The following is a 16656-nucleotide window of genomic DNA, read 5'->3' as shown; positions in this document are numbered from 1 at the left end:
GTTGTTTAGTACCTGTAGAAGTCATCAAATGTAAGCTCTGCCTTCCCTTTCTTCCCAAAGAAATGGACCAAAAGGGTGGTGTCAATCGTGATACTCTCATCTGCTCGCTAAGAATCATCAGAGAAGCGATAGCAAGAGAGAGGATCAATGAGTGACTAATCAATAAACACCAAGTATTGTGTTCTGAGGAGAAGCAGTGGGCGGGACGAGTCCATCATCAATCCAAACATGGCAACCGTGGTGCCAGGCTAGCAGGAAGCAGGTTTCTGCTGCAGACCGTGCGCCAGAGGAGCAACAACAAACGTCAATCAAACGAATCAGCTCAGACAAACAGTCAGCGGCCATCGTGACGTCAAACATGCCAGTCTAGGCAGCAACAATGTTTAAGTTTAACCTCTTAAATGGGATGGGTATCACTTTGATGAATAACAGGCGGGTTCAGCTCATTAAACATGGTGGAAACGTGTCGCTATCAAAGCTTTCAGTACAACAAAGTATAAAAATGAGCAGGTAAAATGGGGAAACAAGGTAAAATTAACATAAAAGAAAACAGTCATGATAGTCCTTATCATTGGTTTTTGAAAGCAAAGGAAGGAAATTAAATGAGAGGTATTTTTTTCCATGCTGCCTAGACTGATGAGGAGTATTGCCGTAGCAGCATGAAACACAGACCAGTGCTCAGGGTAGCAGAACACAAAAAGATACAGGGACACAATGAAAAACAGAGTCGTGCAAATGTTCTACAAAGTGGGGGGAGTGTTGTCGACAGAGAGAAAACAGAAGAGGTGAGAGAAACAGAGAAGAGGCAAAGAACGAACACATGTGGAAAACCAACTAAGGGGGAGACGGACAAACACATAACACTAAGCTGCCAAACATACACAGACACAATAAAGCCACCACATCCCATGCACTTCTCTGCGAATGCCACATTGACACACCCGTACACAACCTTTAATCACAAACAACAGCAGCACGGAACGAAACCCACGTAAGCACAAATGCAGAGAACGAGAGCCGATTCCACCTTTTTCCGTCAACGGACGAGAATTATAGTGTCGTGTTTGCAACTTTGCATTGTTTTATTTGGTTTTTTTTCCCCCTTTTTATATATTTACTCTGTTTACATGTTCTTCAATCTTAGTCTATGTTTACTGAATGATCCTGGTCATGTGAAACATATTCAACAAGTTTGTTGTCATGCTATAATCTGTTGCTTAGCATTTCCGTGAGCCTTTTAGAGACAGTATGTGTATATCAGTGTGTTCCTATGTTTATGCTCCCAGACATATGTATCTCAGAAAAAGGTGACTGTGCTTTTGAGCAGTTCCAGAAAAGACTCAGCCAGCGTCGGTGCAGAAAGAGAGGACGTCAAACGGCCATCTTATTTTCTCTCTCCCTGCCATGCCCCACCCAGCCAACGCCCCCCCCCCCCCCCCCCCCCTCCCTGTCCAATCCACTGCCATGCTGAGGTATATGCAGACATAAGATTGGCTGGAATCTCATGTCTCATGTAAAGAGGAAAAGCATTTATGCCATTTCCATCATCAACATAATTATCATCATCACTGCCACGATGCCATTCGTGGTTCTACCTTAAGAGTAAAATCCTAAAATCCGACGTGGGACAAGAGGAAAATGTCAAACAAGAGTAGTTGTTGGTTGTGACAAAAATGTGTGTTCATTCTTTCAAAAGATAGCAAATGATTATAAATGAGGTGCAGGGATAATTGATGGAGACAAAACATAGTTTACTGTTCAAGTTACGTTCCAAAGACAAGTCTCAAGGAAATCAGGAGAATGTTTTTCTATTATTATGGTGAAACTGGTATCAAAAGTTACTGGCTGTGTTAAGCTGCCAAAACCTCCATTAGTTTCTAAAATGTAAAGCATTTGATAGATCAGTTCTTCCTCCTTTTTGTATCGAAACCCTTAAGATTGATACACATACACACAACCTGGGATCGCCCATCACAGGTTACATATGTCCATACCTTGTCTACTGGGAAACAAGCAGTAAAAGTAAACCCTGTTTTAGGACCACACACATTAGTGTAAAATTCTGATTCACGCTGCAGTCTGGTCTTTCAGTCTTTGATTAGGAAGACTTCTTTTAGATAAACATAGACAAAGTGAAACAGTTACAGACGTATCATTTCACTGTCTTGTTTTCGGTGTCTCACTTATTTGAGGGTCTTTTCATTAAGCCTCTGATTACGGACAAACAGGACAAAAATACTTTTTTTTTTTACTCTTTTATCTGACGCACTGATGTCTTTATGACACATGAGCTGTTCATGCATCTAGACAGCATCCAGGTGGTGTTTCTCTGCCTCTCTTCCTTCCTTTCACCATATCCCTCCTATTCTTCCCATAATCTTAAAGTTTGTTTTGCTCTTTCAATGATAAAGAGGCACTTTACTGCCAATCCCTTTGTCCATCTTTTGAACATGGATACATGTAATAAAGGCATTCCTAATGAATCTATCATTGTCTAATCCCTGTTGCAGTGACTTAGTTATCCAAAAGAGGTTTAATTATGTGAAAATCCAGTTGGTCAGGTGATTTAAGATTACATGGGTTCACGTAGTAAAACAGTATATTGAGTGAAGTGCACTTTAGTTGTAGTATTTGATTTCAGTTGAATTGAGCGAACTAACAAGATGTTATTGATATTTGGATGCTGTGCACCATGGGAAATCTATCAAATCAATGAAATCAAAGATTTTTTAGAAAGAACGATTTTTTTGGTGGCAGCAGAACAAGCTGTTAACACAACATGGACATATTATCGCCTAATACATTTGTCAAAAAGAATTGGAGTTAGTGTGTCTGAATGCCAAAATTGTTCCCCAGCAACTTGTGAGGGAAATGTCCGTCTCTTTAGCTGGTAGATGCTCCACTATGTTCACCATGCGAGTCCCTGTGCCTGCTGTTTGGTGCCTGGCAGGTTGTGTACAGTCGCTTTATCTGAGCTTTTTCACCGTAAACAGCTGCCTGCAGCTGCTGAAAGCAAGGCTGATGAGACCAAAACAGTCAAGCTGTGGACCATCAAGCCAAGACAATGAGCTGAATGACGCTAAAGCACTTTGTAGAGCTAAGGGAAACTGCAGAGTCGAGTGGTAAACCTCTGTGGGTTCATCACTGAGTGAAACCTTTCACATTATGATTTGATCCATTGTTAATATAAAAAAATGTATGATTAGTGACCCAAAAAAGCTTCTCAGGCAGGATTTCTCTGTCACTGAACAGAATTTGTGAGAATTTTTCTCCCTTTTTGCTAAATTTTATAATTGGTTCTGTCTTTGGCAGAGCGAACGTCAGCCTAACCTCGAAAAAGACGTAATGCCAAACGGATCATAACAAGCTTATCATTCCTGGAAGTGTGGCAGCACCAGTGTGAGCTCATCATCCCCATGAAGACGTAATGGTTACTCCGCCCACAAGGCCCGACACCTGGTGTATGCATGTGTCTCTTTGTCCATCTGTGTGAGTGTGAGCCTCAACAGACTTTGATCATGAAGCTGAAGGTAAAAACAGTAATTACTGATGTAAACACTAAACGGTCTTCCTCTATCTGTGAGTAATATACCTCGGAGGAAGAGCTCATTGTCGGACTTTAGTAGTCAGTCAGTCGGACTTTGCAGGGTAAAAACAACGACACCTTCCTCTTTTCCCCTGCAAACCCCCGTTTATTTTTATTTCACACCTTCACTCATTATTTTTGTTTCCTTCTTCTATCACTTCTTTCCCTCTTATCCTGCTCTGATTTCCTTTTTCCTCACACCTGACAAATATAGAGATGATTCGCTCTTTCCTTTCCTCCCTCCTTCTCAGCCTGTCAGTCAGTCCTTCCTTCTCCAGACAAAAGCAAAGAGGTATAATGGTGACTAATCTGTTGAGTAAACACATCTTTCCCTAAATATAACCTGCTTCTTTCTTTTCCCCTAAATGCGTTTCCCGAACTTCTTCTCTCCCCACCCACTTTGTTCCTCAACATTTGTTCTCCCCGTCATCTTCCTTGGGCCTCTCTCACCTGTTTGTTGTCTCTGATTTTATCTTTTCTTCGCCCTCAGGTTTTCAACTTATCTGATCTGGTTTGCTACAATTCCAATGTTTTTTCTCTCTAGTTGATCCCCTTTTCTTTTATTTGTGTACCCAAGTCTTACTTTTTGCTACATTTATTTATACGTTTTAATCCCTCAAATTGTTCATGTCCCTGTTTGTCTTCCTATTGTTACCCTCCTCCCATCCTCCCCCCTCTGTCTGATTCGTCTGTTCTGTCCGTCTGACATCCCGGAAGATGAAAGGCTGCTCGGTGTAAATACAAGGTCAGTCCCATTACGCGCCACTGTCATTATCTCCACCTCAGCTTCCGCTGCCACCACAGCACATAGCCTGTCATTAGTCACTTAGCTTGCTAGCGCTGTTGTCTGTTAGTAATCATTACCAGCAACTTGACCTTGTGTTGGACATATCGGAAAGACAATTTACATTGTGCATGAACAAGCCAAAATGTGATTTTGCCAAAAAGAGCTGGTTTATCCACCACTTTTGCCCAGACTAAAATATCTCAGAAACTGTCGGATGGATTGCGACTCAATTTTATAGATATTCATGGTCCCCAGAGGAAGAATCCTACTGACCTTGGTGATCCCCTGACTTCTTTCTCTACTGCCACATGTCTTTGTTTTTTAGAAATTTCTTTGCAATTATTCTATGGATTGCCTTGAAATGTTGTAAAGACATTTATAATCAACACAGGTTGAATAGTAATAACTTAAGTGATCCCCTTACTTTACACCGTGAAAACATTATATTTTATGACTAAATACCTGCAAAAATAATCACATTCCCCTCAGCTGTACTTTGTCTTTAGTGCCGGCTAAACATTAACATGTCAGCATCATTAATGTTAGTGTGTCGATGTTAGCATTTAGCTCAAAGCACTGCTAAGCGTACAGCCCCACAAAGCTGCTAGCATCGCTGTAGACTGTTAGTATTGTTTCTCTATTAATTCTGTCGAAAATGACTTGAATGGAAGTAGATACTTTTGAGGGTGGTTTGGAGCTAGAGCCTGCTAGCCGCAGGTATAGTTTAGGTCACCATTTGGTTTGAATTTCTGAAGCAGTATAGAACTACTATACTACTACTATACTCAAAATGACTAAAATTAAACTGTGTGGTGCTATAATGATCAGGGCATTTGTATATGTGCTCGGCAGTCAGCCTTCCTATTATTACACCAGTTTCATTAAAACATGTTGAGGTGTAAATTAAGAATGATTTGACACCAAAGCTGCGACACTAGCCACAACACAGCACAGATGACAAGGCACAGATACACATACAACAGCATAACAAAGAGACTAAATGACAGAAGGCAGGTGAGAAACAGAACAGGTTACCAGAATACGCACAGTACAGTATCTGTCATCTACAGTTATTGGATCAATACCGTCACATCAGTATAGTGGATTAAATTATTTAGAATCAACAACAACAAATATAAACAAGTTCTTGTAGTATTTGTTGATTAGGAATAACGGAGTGACACAATGAAATGGGGAAGAACTTTGGAGGAGCCTGAAGTTATCCCAAGAAAGAAATATTTTCCCATAATTTTCTTTCGGTTTTAGAATAGATCAATTAGATGAACATATTGTGTTTAGTGCAGGGAAGTCTTTTAGAGCTCATCCAAACAGAAATGATCTCACATGGGGAAAAGGAATGGAGGAATGACAGTAGTTTCTGTACTAAGGTTTGTAAAACAGTGAGATGGCAGATGGTAATCTATGTAATGTTTGGGAAAGAAAGGAAGAAATGATCAGTATCGAGCCAAACCAGAATAAAAGTGCTGATCAAATGGTGATTTCTACAACAAGCCCACAAACTATTTTTGGTTCCTTCTTGTCTTTTAGCCATGACAAAAATTAAAAACAGCATTTAAAGAAATAATCTTTCGGTCCACATTAATATGAGCAGTTAGGATGATTGCTGCAGAATTCAAAGATTAGGCCTTCAAAGCTTTATTTTGAAGGTAAACATTGTTGGTCTTATTCTGGCCAGGCTTGATGCGGCTACATTATTCTGCTTCTACGGGACTCGTTGGAAGAGCAACATTTACGACAGGGAACTGAAGAGTAAGAGCGAAGGAGGAAGAACGGAGGGATGTAGTGACAGAGGACAGAAGGATCTGTGTACCTCCGCCAGGTCAGAAAAGAGGACTTGACTGGCGCTTCGCCTCAGAACGTCCCAGTAACTCCGCGCCACAAACTCCTGACTGTCTTTTTTTAGCACCTGTAGGAGCGGTCAAGCAGGACCAGGGTCAGTTCACCTACAACTTTACAACTTCAGGAAGTAAACTTCAGCTTCCAATATTCACTTTATCATATCTCAATATACACAAACAGATTCATGAAGGTGACTTCCTGAAGATTTTTTAAATCCCTACATTACATATACAGTACAAATACTGCATATTAATTAACAGTGTCACATTCAGTATTATTAGATAGTTAATACAATTCATCCACCCAAAAGCAAGTTCTCCTCTATAACATTTATAATATATATTTATGAAAGTGAACCAGCTGAACATATCGCTGTCATGCTGCTTCTGTTCAGAGTGTGTCCGGCCTTTACAAAAGACAACCGCGCTGCTGGGCTCCTGACCACCCACCTCGTCTGTCTCTCCGGGGAGAACGCAGTAGCAGCCATTTTAAAATGACCCTGCACCGCTACTAACTTCACAGTGACAATGCAGCTATCCATCACAACACTGACAGGATGAGGACTGTGTGTGTGTGTGTGTGTGTGTGAAATAGAGAGAAAGAAAGAATGCTAATAGTCCTTATAGAGACTGGACAGTAAACATCCCCCTGATGTTTTTTTTTGCTGCACTGTATTCCATCTCCATTAGTAAATATTCATTACCACTGAGGTCGGGAAGCCTTCAGTGGTTATCGTTGTAACTTCAGGACATTTGAGACATTTGAGTATTGCAGCGTCCAAATTCCATTATTATCATTGTGTTGATTTTGGTTTCCAGCTTTATATGTGTATCAATAGGTGTGACCGAAAAGTGAATATGTCTTTCTTAAATTAAACTTTTAACTAAAGAATTTTTTTAATTAAACAAGATAGTCTTAATTGTATGTAAAAAAAAATTCACATTTTATTAAAGGAACAGTGTGTAGCATTTAGGGGATCTATCGGCAGAAATGGAAAATAAGATCAATGAGTATGTTATCTTACAATCACCCTAAAATAAGAATAGTTTTTGTTAGCTTAGAATGAGCCATTTTTTAAAATCTATATAAGAAGCAAGCCCTCTTCTCAGAGCCGGTCACCATGTTTCTACAGTAGCCAAGAACAGACAAACCAAACACTGGCTTTAGATAGGGCCATTCGCTATTTTCGGCATGTGGGAGAAGTTTCAGTTGGTTGCAATCTGCAACCTCAACGCTAGATGCCGCCAAATCCGACACACATTTTACATTTTGGATGCCATACAACTCAGCAGACAACCTGTTCGCTTTCTTCCTGTAAGTGAGACTGTGCAGCACACACAATAGAAGCAACATTCTGTCTATAGACAAGACCTCCCACAGTAAAAAAAATCTCCTGCTCTCTCCTGTGCAATAACAAAACCCCCAACAGGAACACACACACTGCCAAACAAACAGCATGCGTCCTAAAACAGTTTGAATGGTCAGTGTCTGATTGTGTTTGGTCGCTTTAGAGTGCCTCGAGTCTTTCTAAATCACATCACTCTCTTTTTGTAAGAGTTCATCTCTCCTGACCCCTTGAATCTATTACTCCTCTGCCGCGTCCCTCTCTCCATTCATCCAACCCTCTGCCATCCTTCCTCGATCAATCACCCAGCTGACCTGACAGATGGACAGTCTGTCTTGAAGGAAGCCTCTCTCTCTATCCCGCTTATTCTTTCTGTCCATTCATCCTTTTAAGAAGTCTGCAGTGTATGTTTTACTGACAACAAAGGATCATGTGGACTGGGTCAGGGTTAAGGCTTTTTCAAAGACCAGGTCAGGACACAAAAGTGGCTGACAGATGCATTAAACAGAACCCTAAGTATCCCAATATAATTGACATTTACACCCACCAAACCCCAAGAGTCCCCAGGATGAGGAAAAATATCCCCAACAACACAGGGTGAATTTGACTTGATTATCCAGATGCCCAGCAGGTATTGAAACTGGTGTTGGATTATGAGATTCATTAGGAGAATCTGTCAGTGACACTTGCCTCTAGCATGAACCTATTATATGCCTAATAATCCCCCCATACATTGCTGTATCAATTTATATACTACACGACTATAATTTGACAGATGCAGCAATATATGTCTTGTGCGAATTGCAATATTTAAAAGGTTGAGGGGAAATTAAAGGAACAGTTCAACATTTTCATAAATAGATGAGAAGGTTGATTCCACTTGTGTGTCTGTACAGTAAATATTAAGCAAGAACCAGGTGACGGTTCCATCAATTTCTTTAAAGGGTTAAAATGAACCGAAAGTAGACTAAAGGTTTGCGGTTTTGGATACATACGCTGTTCATGGGGGCAACCTGATATCCATAGAGCTGCATACTCTAACACACAGAGAGAGAGAGAGAGAGAGAGAGAGAGAGAGAGAGAGAGAGAGAGAGAGAGAGAGAGAGAGAGAGAGAGACACGTGGAAGAGGAGGACAGAGCATGCAGTCACAGAGGAGGAGGGAGGAAGAGAGAAGGTAAAAGACATGTTAGTACATGCAGAGAGGCCGTGGATACGCTCTGCAGAGGGACGAGTCATTTTCAACACATCTGTGATCACATTTTACAACAACACTCACTTTGCATTACAACACTGTGCACAGATGGTTTGTAAAAATGTATGTGTGTGAGGAAAAGTGTCACATTCACACTGACATGTCTTGATATTACCCAATACATGTGCCAGTATTGATATGTTTGTAAGAAGCTAATATTCACCTGGTCGGACCAATTCCATGGAATGCCATGAAATGCCATTTTAAGAGGGAAGTAACTTTAAAGTGCTGTTTACTTTTTACTGTTATATTAACCTCCCGGACATTTTGGATATTTTTGTTTGAAGTTTACCCCACTGATGATAGCGCCATTACTAAAGTCCATGTCCACAAATACTTTCTTTTATAGTGACAGAATTGTATCTCCTTACAAATGAATCTCCCCTTACACACAAACACGCCCTCGTCCTGCGTTACCAACTTTCTTACCAGCTGTGCTGACTTGTCAACATCTCCTTTCCTCCCTTTCTTCTCATTTTTCTTCCGGAAGATCTCCTGAAGCTGTAATGTAAAAGACAATGAGGGTCTTCGTGACAATTCAAAGGCAGATTCAAAGCCCTGTATGAAGCTTAAATGTTCATAAACATTTACTGAGTTTACAGAGTTGTACATCTTTGCCGTGTGTGTCTAAGATGCCACTCAAGCACTGGCCCTTTTGACAACGTGATTAAGAGAGTGTTGGTTTTCTAGTTGTGCTTATTTTTAAAGGTAAATCAATCCTGAATCACATCTGGCAGAAAACTGCAGCTGTAAGTGTTAATAACTTTACTTAATTTGGAGAGAAAGTTGTTGTTTCTTTGTATTTCACTTTCAATGTACTGGCCCAGGAAAGCAGCAGCATCAACTATATTTTCATTAATTTTTGTTATTCATTTGAATTAATAATGACAGTTGTTACATACAGCACTAAACCAAACATTGCAGTATGATTTATAAAGGGATATCTCCGGAAATACTTATGAGGTGTGATCGCAAAAGTTCCTGACGTTGTTAATTTTGAGGTATATTAAAATTAATATTCCCTTCATTTGACTACAGATGTTGTTTTTTGGCAAAGTCTGAATTAAACTTGCCAAACCCTCAACGTGGGAATGTTTTTTTCCGGTCCGGCATCTGCCCGCTCCCACAGGATCATCAACCGTTACCTCCCACTCCCACCAGACCCTACAGGGATTCTGATCACTTCCCGCCTGCAGCAGTGTTTTCATTTGAAAATCTGCAGGTTTTAATCTAATGAAATGCTACAGATAGGCTACTCAGAACATTTAAACACTGTCCTCAGAGAAAGGGAACTGAAAATGAGCTTTTAAATGCTTTAAATGTAACAAAAAGCAGCTTCTGCTATGTCAGTGGGGGTTGAAGGTACATAAAAACATGAATCCCTGTTTCACCAATAGTCACTTCACACTTATTGTCAATATCTTTAATGTCCTAAGCTTGTCCTTTTTGCCATGGGAGCGACACGTGATGTTAATAATAACAAATTAATTCAGTCATGGGATGGATTTTCTCCCAGTGTCAGAGACTCACCACCAAGAACTCCCTCTTGTCCACCATCTGGTTGCCGTCTGCATCAAACATATTGAAAGCAATCTTGAAGCCAGCATGGGGTTCTGGAGAACAGAGAGGAGAGCACATAGGGTGAGTGTGTGTGTGTGTGTGTGTGTGTGTGTGTGTGTGTGTGTGTGTGTGTGTGTGTGTGTGTGTGTGTGTGTGTGTGTGTGTGTGTGTATTAAAGGCAATTCTACATCTAGAAATAGCATGGAAAGAATGGCATATAGGCTAGACAGGAGGGAGATGGGGCAGGTGGTTAAATCTATATGGACTATGAGCTACATTTAAATTGTTCTATACCACACTACCTGTTTTTTTAGATATCAGGTATAGATGTTGATCTACCAAATCAAATAAAGCTTGGGTAACTTCATGTCTTTATTCTAGAAATAACAACGCATTTTTGCTACAGAAAATAAACAAAGAGAACTGAAGACATTTTTGAACAAACCCAAGAAAGAAAGTCCAACTACATATTAATTTGATTTTGTTTTTGAAACTCAAGCAGGTACAAAGCGCACATGACTAGTTTGCAACTGAATTTCAGTTATCACTAACAATTTTTTGTGAGAAAATAACCAAGGCTTTTTGTTATCTCCCCAACAGAATCTCAAATTAACATTAAATAAATTAAATCCAAAAGCAATAACACAAATCCTTTCCTGATTAATGATCAATGGTTGCTCTCAGTGTGCAAAACACCCCCTTAATAATGCTAAGAATGTTGAACATTGAAAGTTTGGTTTCTTGATCATTTACAAAGGAGAAAAATAGTTAAATTCCTGATTTTGAGGGGAAGAAGAGCAGAAATATTGAACAATTTTGAATGTGTAATGGGAACATATCTAAATGCAATACAGTAACAGTGTTCAGTGCAGTAAACTGATGTTCTCAGAGAGTAATGAGTGCAAATAAGCCTCACATTCCTGTCTATATTCAAGTTTTGAAAGGTTATAGGTAGGTATTCTTTTCCTCTTCTCTCTCACAATTTCTTGCTCACCCCAAGGGGAAGGGGAAAACCACCGGATTTCTGTCATAATTGCCTCTTATTAAGTCCTGGGTGGGCCTGAGTATAGTTCATATCATATACCTTAGTTAAAAAAACCTAAGTTCCCAAAAAAAGCACAGCATACTGTTACAATAACGTGAGAGAAAGGATGTAGAAGATGAGATGAAGTGAAGGAGGATGTGTAGAGACTGAATTGACTCACTTGTCAGGATGCAGAGCAGGAACAGGTACTCTGTGTATGAGATGATGCCTAGTAATGAGACCAAGACAGAGGGAGTTAAAGAAAAGGTCACATACATCACACACACGCACACACACACACAATGTTTACAGATGTTCAAAGACCGTCGGCCTCCTGACACACACACACACACACTAACACACATAATCCTTCCTTTCAAGAAGATAGCATCTTAAAATGTGTCTTCTGGAGCTCAGCTGCCAACAGCCATTTGGCCACACACCGTTTCTTTTTCTACACCTCAAGTGTCGAAAGTAAAGACGCAGGTTGGTAGGGGTGTGTGTGTGCATGTGCATGTGTCTGTGTTTGGATAAGCAAGTGAAAAATGGTTTAGGAGGTGATCCTTTCTTGCCTCAGGCCCATTTAGGAATCTTTGTAGCTCCATCTCATCTCTCTCTCCCTCTTTTTCGCTTTCTGTCTGATCGTTCAGATAGTTCAGGGTGACTTGCTTGAGTGTTACGGGAGACTGCTTTCCTATGTATGTGTGTATGTCTGTGTGTGTGTGTGTGTGTGTGTGTGTGTGTGTGTGTGTATATGCATGTCGGTGAACATGACACCAGTTAAACCACCAGTGTGCGCCTTGTGTTTTCCTGATGCCCGGCTGCTTTGTGTGGAGCAGCTGGTTTGGAACTGAATTCTCTTTTCCCTGTGTACCCTGAGAGCAGGAGATAAACTCTGAAACTACTCAGGTTTCTAAAATTCATTCTGCGTGTTAATTCTCGCATACTTTTGGTGACATGCTGCTGGATAAAAAGATGGGTCAACCGGTAGTAATTCTCATCCAAGGTAAATGATCAGTCTAAATAAAATAGAATTTAGCTCGGTACTAATATGTATGTTCATGAGTTGTACATTTTAAAATGTTACGTTAGTCTAAAAAGGTTCTAATGAATCAGATGTACAGTAAAATAAAAGGTTGATTTGACATCTGATCCCACTGAGAACCCACACCACAGTCTCCTAATCATTTTAATTAGCAGGTCCACATCAGGCCTAACAACTCGCACCCTCTCCCCACATACAGCAGACTTTCCCAGCTTGCAAATTCACTCAAGTTCACAATGAACTATTTGTACAATACAAGTCAATATCACAATGGCATAAAGGCCCATATCAATAACTGTTGCTGACTGAGATAAAGGTCTTTAAGAAGATAAAATGGGATTGTTCTGTTATGAATAATGCTCTAACCACGGGTACACATACACTATTTATACTATTCCCTGAATACAATGGATGTTTCTAAATCAAAGTACTGTGCCAGGTCAGTGTAACACATGGCCAACCAACACTGACATATTTTACAGCACGCACGCACACACATAGACAACAGCATTCCTTTGTCTGACGCATAGCTCTGTCATCCTCACAAAGCCATCCCAAGGATTTTAACTGTCCTCGCTCATCATGGCATGAAGAGGAGAGCATGTCCTGACATCACACTCACACACACACACACACACACACACACACACACACAGAAATATATAATATAAACACACACTTATATACAGCTTATACGAGGGACGGCATTAAGTTGAATTGAATAAATGTGTGAATGGACAAACAAGTTGTTTAGCGGTAATAAAAACAAATATGTAAAGATAATTATCGTTGAATGCTGATGGAGTGTGTGTGTGTGTGTGTGTGGTCTTGGCAGTATGCCACTAGCAATTCGAATAGACATGCACTGTATATAACTGTCTTCCTCTTGCCATGAAGACCTAGGATAGGTTTACAGACTTTCTCTCTTTCCTATTTTTCTATGTGCTCTTTCATTCATCCCTCTACATTGTACAACTTCTTCAGTTTCTCTTCGTCTCCCGACTGCTTGTTTATTTATGTCTAATTTTCACTCTCTCGCTCCTCGTGTCTCTTTTTTTGTCGTCTTCCTTTTTCCTGCTCCCTTTTCTAATTCTCTCCATCTGTCTTTTTTTCATTTCCTCTCAGTTATTTGACTCTGTGTTTTCTCTCTCCATTTCACTGAATTAAACAAAAATGCATAAGGGCAATGGACCTAGTTACTAGTCACTGAAGTGTAAATGTAAGACACACTCATATACATTAGCTGGAAGGTATAAAACACTATCATGGTAGCGGAATAGAGGGAATGTTATATTTAGCATCTCCCGGTGTGAGTGGGTTATATTATCTCTATGGGGATTCACTCACAGGCTGTGTGGTTCCTCTGTTACACGCTGATGCAAACGCATTAATTAGGGGGAGCTTCTCTCCCTCTCTCTCTCTCTGTCTTTGGTGCTGTATTATTTGTTCTTTTCCAATATGCAATCAGGAGGAGAGGCGAGGAGAGGAGAGGAGGTTTATTTTTAGTTTTTTCAGCATGTTGTTTGGCTGTAAGAAAGGACAGCATGGCTCCAACCTCGGATTAGAGACACCTACAGTGACACACGCACACACACACACAAGCTCACAAGCACTATTTAGTCACACATCGGCAGGTAAAACCTGGTGTCCGTGCACTTAAAAGCTGCAAGAATGCTGTAGAATTTGAAGAACTGGTCCTCACTTACTCCTCATATCAACAGAGACTTTGAACCGTTCACAAGTTATACTGAAATAGGTATTTTCTATATTATATTGGAGCTATTATATATCTACAAAGCAGATTAAACTGTAATAGTCAAATCCACCGACATTCACTGACCTTCGTTATTATCTGACTACTCCGATAACTATTGCATCAGTGTTATTAAAGTGTATATGTGTTTGTGTGCGTGCGTGCGTGCGTGTGTGTTCTCTCCGACCTCGTTCTCTCAGGTTGCGAAACAGTTTGGAGGATCCTCTCCATACTTGGGGAGTTTCTGACAACATCTTCTCCAGCTCCTGGTTCAAAAACACACAGGTTACAAGTGAGTTGCCTGAGATATATCACACAACCACAGAGCTTCGCCTTGATACTTCAAACCATGAGATTCACAAAGACAGAAAGAGAGAGAGTGAGGGTATCATGCCATGAAAAGAGGGAAAGGATTCACAACAAAACTATCCATCTTGACATGTATTCTAGTATTGTATAGAACAAGTTATTTTTCTTGCCATTAAGTGAAAAGTGTAAAAGTTATAGGTGGAGTGCCATTTTCTATTTCTTTTTTTTAACACAACATGAGCTGTGCACTTCCATTGCTTGTAAATTGGTAACCTCTGTAGTACTGCAGAGAGCAGTAATGCAAATGTGTACCGCATGCATGAAAACACTTTCCACTGATAAACTGGTGGAGGTAACGCTCGGAGAAGGTGGGGAATAAGAAGACTACTAGTTGATGTAGTAGCCACACTGTAAACACCTGGACGGCTCTATATAGTTTACCTACTGCCTTCTCTATGTATCAGTCTTAAGTTAATTGCAGTGTGGAGGCCACTAAAATCTGCCTTCACCTGTTTTTTTCTTTACATATAGTGACAAGGAAACTGATAATAATGTGCAATCGTACAATAATGCTACTGTACACGTAGAACCTTCTACATTTACATTGAAAGAAAAATGGGGATTTGAACTTTGCGGAGTCTGCAACAGATGTAACATGCAACAGATGCCTGCAACAGCAGAGGAAAGAAGCATTAAGAGTGTGTCGCCCACCTGTTTGGCCAGGGACCTCCAGGGCTTCTTGTCTGCCAGGGAACCAGACAAAAGAGGAGAGAAGAAGAAGGGAAAGAGGAGAAGAGAGTTTGGGTGGGCTTGGTCAGATAACATCTGTATGATCTAGAAATGGGTCTTAATGTGCCGAGTACAGTCACAAAACACACACACCAACACACACAGACACACTCACTGTATATACACTGTCATCATCACAGGCCCATTTGTACCGTCTAAAGTGCCCCGTGCTTGTCTTTGTAGTATGCGGAATGTCCCCGTAAAAGCACATGCTACTTTTGTTCTGTTTTATACAACAAAGTTCATCTAATTCAACTTCAAAGGGGGCATTAGAGGATGTCGGCTGCTGAGAGGGTATGTGCGGCTGTATCGTATGTCAGTGAGCCAGGGCTGATATAAACACACACATACAGGTGCACAGTTTGCACGCAATACAATCGCATACCAGCTGAAGAACGGAATTGCTATTTTGGTGTTTGTGATAACCTCAACTTGTAGGGGGCCTTTTGAAACCAGTTGTAATAAAGTTAAGTGTCTGGTTTAGATATTTACTGGTTCAGAGAAAAGGTAAATACGAGCAACTGGAATGTTGAGAAGTTGAGTGTGTCCGTGTATGTGTGTGTGTCTGACTAACATTAACCACAGACTAAACAATAGCTGTAAAGCCATCTGCTTTGAGGCTGTCTGGCCGGGACTAATCTGTTACGACTGGCAGCAGGCTGACAGAAACAGCAAAGACATGCTTAAAACACAGTTAAGTGTTTTAAAACTTGGATTCAATAAAAATAAACAATAGTTAGGACACTGAGATCCATATTGGGACATCAATTTTAGATCAGAGATGGCCATCTACAAACTCATAACACTTATAATTTAGTTGGTTATCAAAAGCACATTTAAAACAAAATAAAGCCTACAAATACTGAAATATAACCCAAATTGTATATTTGGAGCCAACCAACACAAATGCTCAGTAAAATGGATGTTGTAAGACGGTGAATGGAGTCTGTACTTTTAGGTAAAGGGAAATTGAATGCATGATGTCAGATGTAAATGTAATGCATCAAAATCTTGATACAGTCCAGATATAAGCCACATGTTGGGGTACAGGTGAAAATGGGACCAAGGTCATAAAAATAACTGTATAACTACGTCAACGTGAAATGGCTCGGATGCAATTAGAGGATGTAATTTCTCTCAAAGTAACACTCGAGACATTTTCTGACTGAAGTTTAAAGAGACTTTGGGCCAGGAGAGTGTGGTGTCTACACAGTATACGAACAGCAAACATACTTCTGGGTTCGTTCATGGTGACCGACTCGATGAAGTTCTGTGGAGTCATGTAGAGCTGCCCGTCATACTCCACCGAGCTGAACGTGCGGAAGCGATGCTCATGGGACGACAT

The 16656-nt window shown here is 40.4% G+C and overlaps 1 protein-coding gene across 1 annotated transcript in view; it reads right to left on the bottom strand.

The window, feature by feature from the left end:
• LOC142948634 (calcium uptake protein 3, mitochondrial-like) overlaps window positions 1-16656 on the bottom strand; it is a 19693-nt gene extending 3037 nt beyond the window's left edge. The window contains exons 1-9 of the mRNA XM_076090767.1: window positions 16545-16656; window positions 15234-15265; window positions 14401-14479; window positions 11597-11644; window positions 10362-10444; window positions 9261-9332; window positions 8574-8615; window positions 6205-6300; window positions 13-107 (exon numbers count right to left, since the gene is read on the bottom strand). Coding sequence (XP_075946882.1) covers window positions 13-107; window positions 6205-6300; window positions 8574-8615; window positions 9261-9332; window positions 10362-10444; window positions 11597-11644; window positions 14401-14479; window positions 15234-15265; window positions 16545-16656 — 659 coding nt within the window. The remainder of the gene's footprint in view (window positions 1-12; window positions 108-6204; window positions 6301-8573; window positions 8616-9260; window positions 9333-10361; window positions 10445-11596; window positions 11645-14400; window positions 14480-15233; window positions 15266-16544) is intronic.

Source organism: Anarhichas minor, unplaced genomic scaffold (assembly GCF_050575085.1).
Source record: "Anarhichas minor isolate MPS153535 unplaced genomic scaffold, ASM5057508v1 ptg000012l, whole genome shotgun sequence".
Classification (NCBI taxonomy): Eukaryota; Metazoa; Chordata; class Actinopteri; order Perciformes; family Anarhichadidae; genus Anarhichas; species Anarhichas minor.
Note: the sequence above shows the minus strand (reverse complement) of the source record. Positions and strands in the feature narration are given on the sequence as shown.